General features: G+C 37.9%; 1 protein-coding gene across 4 annotated transcripts in view; it reads right to left on the reverse strand.

Moving 5' to 3' along the window:
* INTS4 (integrator complex subunit 4) overlaps positions 1–10,798 on the reverse strand; it is a 109,391-nt gene that overhangs the window by 17,660 nt on the left and 80,933 nt on the right. For all 4 annotated transcript variants that reach the window (XM_004381997.1, XM_023736591.1, XM_023736592.1 and 1 more), the window contains 2 exons: positions 7,832–7,912; positions 6,107–6,237 (listed from right to left, as the gene is read on the reverse strand). In XM_004381997.1, coding sequence (XP_004382054.1) covers positions 6,107–6,237; positions 7,832–7,912 — 212 coding nt within the window. The remainder of the gene's footprint in view (positions 1–6,106; positions 6,238–7,831; positions 7,913–10,798) is intronic.

A 10,798-nucleotide genomic window follows, 5' to 3' on the forward strand; every position in this document is an offset into this window, starting at 1 on the left:
TTGTTAACCAATGTCATAAAACAACATGTGTACTACTGTGTCATGAGAAACTATTTGTTCTGTAAGCCTTCACCTGAAGTACAATAAAATATAAATAAATAAATAAATAAATCAAAGCTAAAATGCTCAAAATAGGGAAATAGAGACGCCAGTATGTAAAAGATGACAACATTAAAACAAAAAGGAGGGACAAAAAAATGTAGTCATAGATCTTGCATATGGAGAGGAAGTCAAGGCAATATAAAGAAATAAAAGCATGGTTTAAATTTAGAAAAATAGGGGTAAATATTAAGGTAACCCCAAAGAAAACTAACAATCCTACACATCAAAATAAAAAGAAGAAAAACATAAAGACTCAGAAAATACAAAATCAACAACAATGAAAAAGATGAAAAGAAAATACGTAAAGAAAAACGACCCAACACAGAAAATTAAGTGGAACAAAGAAACTGTCAACAACACCCACCCGAAAAAAAAAAAAAGACATGAAAATTACAGCACAAAACACATACCTATCAATAATTACACTGAATGTAAATGTACTAAATGCACCAATAAAGAGACAGAGAGTGGCAGAATGGATTAAAAAAACATGATCCATCTATATGCTGCCTACAAGAGACACACCTTAGACTTAAAGACACAAACACTAAAACACAAAGGATGGAAAAAAAATATATCAATCAAACAGCACTCAAAAAAGAACAGGAATGGCAATATTAATTTCTGACAAAATAAACTTTAAAGTAAAATCCACCATGAAGGATAAGGACACTATATGATAATCAATACACCAGGAGGACATAACCATAATAAATATTTAACCACCCAATGACAGGGCTCCAAAATATATAACCTCTAACAGCATTGAAAACAGACACAGATAGTTCCACAATAAAAGTAGGAGACTTCAATACACCACTTTCGGTGAAGGACAGAACATTGAGAAAGAAGCTCAATGAAGACAAGGAAGATTTAAATGCCACAATCAACCAACTTGACCTCACAGACATATACAGAACATTCCACCCAACAGCAGCCAAGTATACTTTCTTTTCCAATGCACACGGAACATTGTCCAGAATAGACCACATATTAGGCCACAAAGCAAGCCTTAACAGAATCCAAAGCATAGAAATATTACAAAGCATCTTTTCTGACCATATAGCCATAAAAGTGGAAATCAATAACAGAAAAAGCAAGGAAAAAAAATCAAACACATGGAAACTGTACAACATCTTACTCAAAAACTACTGGGTTATAGAAGAAATTACGAACGGAATAAAGAAATTCACAGAATCAAATGAGAATGAAAACACATCCTACCAGAACCTTTGGGACACAGCAAAAGCAGTGTTTAGAGGTAACTTTATATCAAAAAATGCACACATCCACAAAGAAGAAAGGGCCAAAATCAAAATATTAACCCTACAACTCAAACAAATAGAGAGCAGCAAAAGAAGCCCTTGGGTACCAGAAGAAAGCAAATAATAAAGATCACAGCAGAATTAAATGAAATAGAAAGTAGAAAAACAACTGAAAGAGTTAACAAAACCAAAAGCTGGTTCCTTGAAAAGATCAACAAAATCGATAACCCACTGGCCAAACTGACAAAAGAAAAACAGGAGAGGAAGTAGATAACCTGAATAAGAAATGAGACGGGCGATATCATAACAGACCCCACTGAAATTAAAAGAATCATAACAGAACACTATGAAAAACTGTACTCTTAACAAATTTGAAAACCTAGAGGAAATGGACAAATTTCCAGAAACACACTATCTACCTAAACTAACACAAACAATGGTAGAACAACTAAATAAACCTATAACAAAAGAAGAGATTGAAAAGGTAATTAAAAAACTCCCAACAAAAAAAAGCCCTGGCCTGGATGGCTTTACTGGAGAATTCTACCAAACTTTCAGAGAAGAGTTAACACCACTATGGCTAAAGGTATTTCAGAGCATAGAAAAGGATGGAATACTCCCAAACTCATTCTACAAAGCCAGCATAACCCTGATACCAAAAAGCAGGGAAAGACACCACAAAAAAAGAAAATCACAGACCAATATCCCTCATGAACATAGATGCAAAAATCCTCAACAAATTTCTAGCCAACAGAATTCAACAACAGATCAAAAAAATAATTCACGATGACCCAGTGGGAGTCATAACAGGTATCCAGGGATGGTTCAACATTAGAAATACAATCAATGTAATCCATCACATAAATAAAACAAAAGACAAGAACCACATGATCTTATCAGTTGATGCAGAAAAGGCATCTGACAAAGTCCAACACCCATTTATGATAATAAGTCTCACCGAAATAGGAATAGAAGGGAAATTCCTCAACACAATTAAGGGGATTTATACAAAACCAACAGCCAACATCATCCCAAATAAAGAGAGTCTGAAAGCATTCCCCTTGAGAATGGGAACCAGACAAGGATGCCCCTTATCACCATTCTTATTCAACATTGTGCTGGAGGTCCTAGCCAGAGCAATTAGGGTAGAAAAAGAAATAAAGGGCATACAAATTGGTAAAGAAGAAGTAAAAGTGTCTCTATTTGCAGATGATATGGTCTTATACACAGAAAACCCCAAAGAATCCACAAGAAAACTACTCGAACTAATAGATGATTTCAGCAAAGTATCAACATACAAGATAAACATACAAAAACCAGTTGGATTCCTCTACACCAACAAAGAGAACTTCCAAGAGGAAATCATTAAATCAATACTATTTACAATAGCCCCCAAGAAGATGAAATACTTAGGAACAAATCTAAGCAGAGATGTAAAAGACCTATACAAAGAAAACTACAAGACACTATTGCAAGAAACCAAAAGAGACCTACACAAGTGGAAAAACATACCTTGCTCATGGATAGGAAGACTCAACATTGTGAAAATGTCAATTCTACCCAAAGTGATCTACAGATACAATGCAATCCCGACCAAATTCCAGTGGCATTTTTTAATGAGATGGAGAAACAAATCACCAACTTCATATGGAAAGAGAAGAGGCCCTGGATAAGTAAAGCATTACTGAAGAAGAAGAACAAAGTAGGAGCCCTCACACTACCTGATTTTAGAACCTATTATACCACCACAGTAGTCAAAACAGCCTGGTACTGGTACAACAACAGATACACAGACCAATGGAACAGAATTGAGAATCCAGATGTAAATTCATCCACCTATGAGCAGCTGATATTTGAAAAAGGCCCAAAGTCCATTAATCTGGGAAAAGACAGTGTCTTTAAAAAATGATGCTGGCATAACTGGATATCCATCTGCAAAAAGCTGAAACAAGACCATACCTCACACCATGCACAAAAACTAACTCAAAATGGATAAAGACTTAAATACAAAATCTAAAATGATAAAGATCGTAGAAGAAAAAATCGGGACAACGCTAGGAGCCCTAATACATGCCATAAACAGAATACAAAATATTACCAACAATGCACAAACACCAGAAGACAAACTAGATAACTAGGAGCTCCCAAAAATCAAACACTTAAGTTCACCAAAAGACTTCACCAAAAGAGTGAAAAGACAACTAACAGACGGGGAAAAAAGGTTTGGTTATGACAAATCCGATCAGTGTCTAATCTCTAAAATCTACAAGATACTGCAACATCTCAACGACAAAAAGACAAATCACCCAATTAAGAAATGGGCAAAGGATATAAACAGGCACTTCACCAAAGAAGACATTCAGGCAGCTACCAGGTACATGAGGAAATCTCACGATCATTAGCCATTAGAGAAATGCAAATCAAAACTACAATGAGATACCATCTTACCCCAACAAAGCTAGCATTAATCCAAAAAACACCAAATAATAAATGTTGGAAAGCTTGTGGAGAGACTGGAACATTTACACACTGCTGCTCGGAATGTAAAATGGTACAACCACTTTGGAAATCCATTTGGCGCTTCCTTAAAAAGCTAGAAACAGAAGTAACATACAATCCAGCAATCCCACTCCTAGGAATATATCCTAGAGAAATAAGGGCCGTCACACAAATACACACATGCACGCCCATGTTCACTGAAGCACTGTTCACAATAGTAGAAAGGTGGAAACAACCTAGGTGCCCATCAATGGATGAACGAATAAACAAATTATGGTATATTCACACAATGGAATACTATGCAACAATAAAGAACAACGATGAATCTGCGAAACATCTCATAACATGGATGAATCTGGAAGGCATTTATGCTGAGTGAAATTAGTCACAAAAGGACAAATATTGTATAAGACCACTATTATTAAAACTCAAGAAACGGTTTAAACAGAAGAAAATATTCTTTGATAGTAACGAGGGTGGGGAGGGAAGGAAAGGGGTATTCACTAACTAGATAAAACCAAAAAACCAAACCCATTGCTGTTGAGTTGATTCCGACTCATAGTGAACCTATAGATAGTAGATAAGAATTATCTTAGGTGAAGGGAAGGACAACACACAATACAGGGGAAGTCAGCACAACTGGACTAAACCAAAACCTAAGAAGTTTCCTGAATACATCCAAACACTTCGAGGGACAGAGTAGCAGGGGTGGGGGTCTGGGCACCATGGTTTCAGGGGACATCTAGGTCAACTGGCATAACAAAGTTTATTAAGAAAATGTTCTGCATTCTACTTTGGTGAGTGGCATCTGGGGTCTTAAGAGCTAGTGAGGTGAGGGACCATCTAACATACATCAATTGGTCCCAACCCACCTGGAGCAAAGGAGAATGAAGAACACCAAAGACACACGGAAAATATTAGCCCAAGAGGCAGAAAGGGCCACATAAACCAGAGACTCCATCAGCTTGAGACCAAAAGAACTACATGGTGCCTGGCTACCACCAATGATTGTCCTGACAGGGAACACAACAGGGAGTCCCTGATGGAGCAGGAGAAAAGTAGGGTGCAGAACTCAAATTCTAGTAAAAAGAGCAGACTTAATGGTTTGACTGAAACTGGAGGGACCCCAGAAGACACGGCCCGCAGATTCTGTTAGCCCAGAACTGAAACCATTCCCGAAGCCAACTCTTCAGACAAAGATTAGACTGGACTATGGAACATAAAATGATACTCGTGAAGAGAGTGCTCCTTAGTTCAGGTAGATACATGACACTGAATGGGCAGCTCCTGTCTGGAGGAGAGATGAGAAGGAAAAAGGGACAGAAGCTGGTTGAATGGACACGGGAAATCCAAGGTGGAAAGGAGGAGTGTGCTGTCACATTACAGAGAGAGCAGCTAGGGTCACATAGTAATGTGTGTATAAATTTTTGTATGAGAAACAGACTTGAACTGTAAACTTTCACTTAAAACACAATTAAAAAAAAAAAAAGATAAAGGAAACCCTGGTGGCGTAGTGGTTAAGTGCTACAGCTGCTAACCAAAAGGCTGGCAGTTTGAATCTACTAGGCGCTCCTTGGAAACTCTATGGGGCAGTTCTATTCTGTCCTGTTGCTATGAGTTGGAATCGACTCCACGGCAATGGGTTTGGTTTGGTTTGGTTTAAAACAAATGAAGAAACATTATATTCAAAATGTTCTTCCTAACCTAGTATTTTTAAGTGCTTACATAAACACATTGTTTCTCTATACCACTTAGAGATTGACAAAGGGGCTGGACTGACATCAAATTTGGCTGTGAGCTGGCAAGCAGTAACTTAAGTCCTGTATTGCATCAAATCTGTGATGAAATTCTGTTTTATGGAACACTGAGACACAAAAGGCAAGTTTACTAGTCCCTTCAGAAGAGAAAAAGTGCTTCCTGGCACTAAATTCTTCAATCTATCAAGTGTGACCACACAGAATATCTTTGTTGCCAGGTAAAGTCTTCTGATTGTGTTGTAGGCAATGGAAGCCATGGGAGGATTTTTAGCAAGGGAGAGAGACATGATCACCCTTCCAAGGATCTAATTTGATCCAAGAACAGAACTTAGAACATCTGAAAAATGAATAGATTGCATATTCCTTAGCTCATCTTTCCTAATTATAATTTCACTCATCATTGCCCTTGGTGAGATTTCCTAATGTATTTGGAAGCATCTCTGCAGGACCATGCCACAACTTTCGGCCAGCTCCGTATCTTACCCTCGAGTAGTTCGTGCTGTTACTATAAGTTGCAAGGCTTTGGCCTGTAGCCTCATGTGATGTATAATCACCACCTGCTTATTCTCCACACCACTGTACATGAACTCCATTTTGTAGGTCTCTTCCATGATCTAAAAGGAAAAGGTCATTAACAGTAAAAAAAATAAAATAAAAAATATGTATTATATATATGTGTGTGTATGTATATACATATATATAAAATAATAGTCTTTCTTGAGAACAACACTGAATTCTGTCAAAAAATCTTCTAAGTGAAACTCTGAGCTGAGATTTTTTTTTTTAAATCCCTATGCTTTAATTCTCAACTGGGATTTTTTTTTTTTTAATGTCTATGCTTTTAGTGTTGGAGGAATTAGTACAGCATGCCTTAGGAAAAGAGAATAAATTATTTACTCAATAACACAGACTTTACCTGGTAATAAAATCATCTTAATTGAAGATGTGAAGATGTGAAATTTTAGTCACTGATGAAACTGTAATGCACTGCTTGCTACCCTAAACCAAACTCACTGTGTTGTGGGACAAATGAATATATACTATGTGTGGAAATCCAATACCCAGGAAAAATCCTCAAGAATAACCAAGGCCTGCTAACCATATGTTAGACATCCAGACAGACTATGCTGGTGTGCCCATTTGGTCTCGTATACATGGTTGAGCTACATGTATTATTGCTTGTTTTATGGGCCTGTCTAATCTTTGGCTGAAGGGTAAACCTCAGGAGTGACTTCAGTACTGAGTTAAAAGGGTGTCCAGGGGCCATGCTCGCGGGGATTACATTTCATTTCTAACAACTTGCAGTTTTCCTAGATTCACAGTTTGTACAGTCCACATTCCAGTTACTAAACGATGTTTGCAGCTGTTTCTTTTCATTTTGAGTCATGCCACATCAGCAAATGAAGGTCCCAAAAGCTTTATGCTAACTACATCATGAAGGTCGACTCTACCTTCAAGAGGCAGCTCTTTCCCAGTCATATTTGAGTGCTTTCCAACTTCAGGGCTCATCTTCTGGCACTATATCAGACAATGTCCCACTGGTATTCATAAGGTTTTCACTGGCCAATTTTTTCAGAAGTAGATTGCCAGGTCCTTCTTGCCAGTCTATCTTAGTCCGCAAGCTACACCGAAACCTGTCCACCATGTGTTACCCTTCTGGCATTTGAAATACCAGTGGCATAGCTTCCAGCATCACACCTCATGCAAGCGACCACAGTACAACAAACTGACAGATGAGCAGAAACTTAAGGACCTTTTACTCTCCAAGAGATGATATAGGCTAAAAATATAAACAACCTCAAAACGAATTCAGGTAAGTTTTAAGATGAAAGATTCATGAGAGCAACTGTTAGAATTCAGTATATCTAGAATACAAACTGATAATATTTTATAACCCAAAAGAATCTTAGAAATTATCTAATTCAACTCCCACAGTTTAGAGAAGGAGTATCTAGGCAGGTTAAGTAACTTGCTCAGGATAACCCAGCAAATTGGTAGTTGACCAGGGACTAGAATCTAAGTACCCTGACTCCAAAGTCAGTTTGTGTCCCCTCCATGTGTGCTGCTTCTCATATTGATAACTTCTGTCATAGGATGAAATTAGAGAGGCCACAGAAGAGTCATAGAGCCATGTGAAGGCCTCTGGCTCTGACTTGGAGTAGACAATTCCTGGATAGAGACCTGAGAAGAAGGTCATGATAACTTTACCTGTTTTGCTGCTGCTGAGGCCAAATCACTCTGCTTCAAATACAAAGGGGCAGCCACATTCCACAGCTTTTCCTGCAAGGCCTACACAGACAGACCAGGAGAGAACAACACAGAAGTCACAAAGACTGAGATGTAATTTGAGATTTACACTTTTGTTTTGTTTTGAAAATCTACCATGATCAGGACTTTTTCTCAATCAAATTTTAAGCCAATAAACCTCTTGTAATAAACATACCAATTATGGTATTCTATCTACCTATTCTATCTGATTCCTGGGCCAAAGGCCCTGTGCCCCAGACCAGTGCTTGGAAGCAGACTGCATGAGCCATGAAGGCCTCACTAGAACATCCAGTCAAGCCAGCTTCCTGGCTTTGGGCATTTCTTGTTTCCAGTGCCACCGAACTACCCTGAGTCCTCTAGACCTTTCTTCCTTGACCGAGGCTTTTTTTTCTTTGCCCATGCTCGCTAAATGCCCCATCACTTTACTGACATACCCAAACTAGAAGTCAGGGAGCCTTCTTAGGTCTCCCTACATTCAAAATTATCACTAAGAGCCATGGATTTTACCTTCCATCTTTGTTGTCTCCTGTCCATCTGCATGGCCTTCTCTCTCATCTCCTCTGAATTTCTGCTATAGACTTATTTTCTGGGTCCTTCTTAATTACAGACATAAATCTAGTAACAATATACAAAGCCTAGACTAGTACTGTCCAACAGAAATACAATGTGAACCACATACGTAATTTCCAATCCTCTTGTAGGTACATTAAAAAGTAAAAAGAAATAAGTGACATTAATTTCAATGTTTTTGTTGTTAGGTGTCACCAAGTCAGTTCAAACTCATAACAATCCCATGTACAACAGAATGAAACACTGCCTGGTCCTGCATCATCCTCATAATCGTTATGCTTGAGCCCATTCTTGCAGCCACTGTGTCAATCCGTTTGGTTGAGGGTCTTCCTCTTTTTTACTGACCCTCTACTTTACCAAGCATGATGTTCTTCAGGGACTGGCCCCTGCTGTTAACATGTTGAAAGTATGTGAGACGAAGTCTCGCCATTGTTGCTTCTAAGGAGCATTCTGGCTGTACTTCTTCCAAGACAGATTTGTTCATTTTTCTGGAAGTTCATGGTACATTCAATATTCTTCACCAACACCATGATGCAAAGGCATCAATTCTTCTTTAGTCTTCCTTATTCATTGTCCAGCTTTCACATGCATATGAGGCGACTGAAAACACCATGGCTAGGGATTAGGCCCACCTTAGTCCTTAAAGTGGTATCTTTGCTTTTTAACACTTGACAGAGGTCTTTTGCAGCAGATTTGCCAATGCAATGTGTCGTTTGATTTCCTGACTGCTGCTTCCACAAGCATTGATTGTGGATCCAAGTAAAACGAAATCCTTCACAACTTCAATCTTTTCCCTGTTTATCATGATGTTGCTTATTGGTTTCATTGTGAGGATTTTTGTTTTCTTTATGTTGAAGTGTAATCCATTCTGAAGGCTGTATGTAGTCTTTGATCTTTACCAGTAAGTACTACAAGTTTTCTTCACTTTAACCAAGCAAGGTGTGTCATCTGCATATCAAAGGTTGTTAATGAGTCTTCTCCAGTCCCGATGACCCATTCTTCTTCATATAGTCCAGCTGCTCAGATTATTTGCTCAGCATACAGATTGAATAAGTACAGTGAAAGGATACAATCCTGATGCACACCTTTCGTGACTTTAAAAAACACAGTATCCCCTTGTTCCATTCGAATGACTGCCTCTTGGTCTATGCACAGGTTCCTCATGAGCACAATTAAGTGTTCTGGAATTCCCATTCTTCGCAAGGTTGTCCATAATTTGTTATGATCTACAGAGTCGAATGCCTTTGCATAATCAATAAAACAAAAGTAAGTATCTTTCTTGTATTCTCTGCTTTCAGCCAAGATCCATCTGACATCAGCAATGATATCCCTCATTCCACATCCTCTTCTGAATCTGGCTTGAATTTCTGGCAAGGCCCTGTCGATATATTGCTGCAATGGCTTTTGAATGATCTTCAGCAAAATTTTACTTCTGTGTGATACTAATGATATTGTTCAATAATTTCTCCATTCTATTGAATCACTTTTCTTTGGAATAGGCATAAATATGGATCTCTTCCAGTCAGCTAGCCATGTAGCTGTCTTCCAAATTTCTTGGCATGGATGAGTGAGCACTTCCAGCACTGCATCAGTTACTGAAACGTCTCAATTGGTATTCTGTCGATTCCTGGAGACTTGCTTTTCGCCAGTGTCTTCAGTGGTCCTTGGACTTCTTCCTTCAGTAGCACTGGTTCTTAGTCATATGTTAACTCCTGAAATGGTTGAACGTCAACCAATTCTTTTTGGTATAATGACTCTGTGGATTTCTTTCATCTTCTTTTGATGCTTCCTGAGTTGTTCAATATTTTGCCCATAGAATCCTTCAGTATTGCAACTCAAAGCTTGAATTTCTTCTTCAGTTCTTTCAGTTCGAGAAATATCAAGTGTGTTCTTCTCTTTTGGTTTTCTAATTCCAGCTCTTCACACGTCATTATAATACTTTACATTGTCTTCTTGAGCTGCCCTTTAAGATCTTCTGTTCAGCTCTTTCACTTCATCATCATCATAATAAATTGTATTATTAATTAAATTATTATTTTCAACAATATATTTAACCCAATATATCCAAGATACTCACCAGGCAATCAGTATTTTAAAAATTATTAATGAGATAGTTCACATTGTTTTTTTAGTAAGTGTACACAGCACATCTCAGTTCAAACTACTCACATTTCAACTGCTCAAAATCACACGTATCTGATGACTATAGGCTAGCGGCAGGTTTAGACTACAGGAAATTTTTTTTTTTTTTTAATATTTTATTGTACTTCAGGTGAAGGCTTACAGAACAAATAGTTTCTCATGAAACAGTAGCACACATGTTGTTTTATGACATTG

The sequence above is a fragment of the Trichechus manatus genome, unplaced genomic scaffold (genome assembly GCF_000243295.1).
Source record: "Trichechus manatus latirostris isolate Lorelei unplaced genomic scaffold, TriManLat1.0 scaffold00088, whole genome shotgun sequence".
NCBI classification, from domain to species: domain Eukaryota; kingdom Metazoa; phylum Chordata; class Mammalia; order Sirenia; family Trichechidae; genus Trichechus; species Trichechus manatus.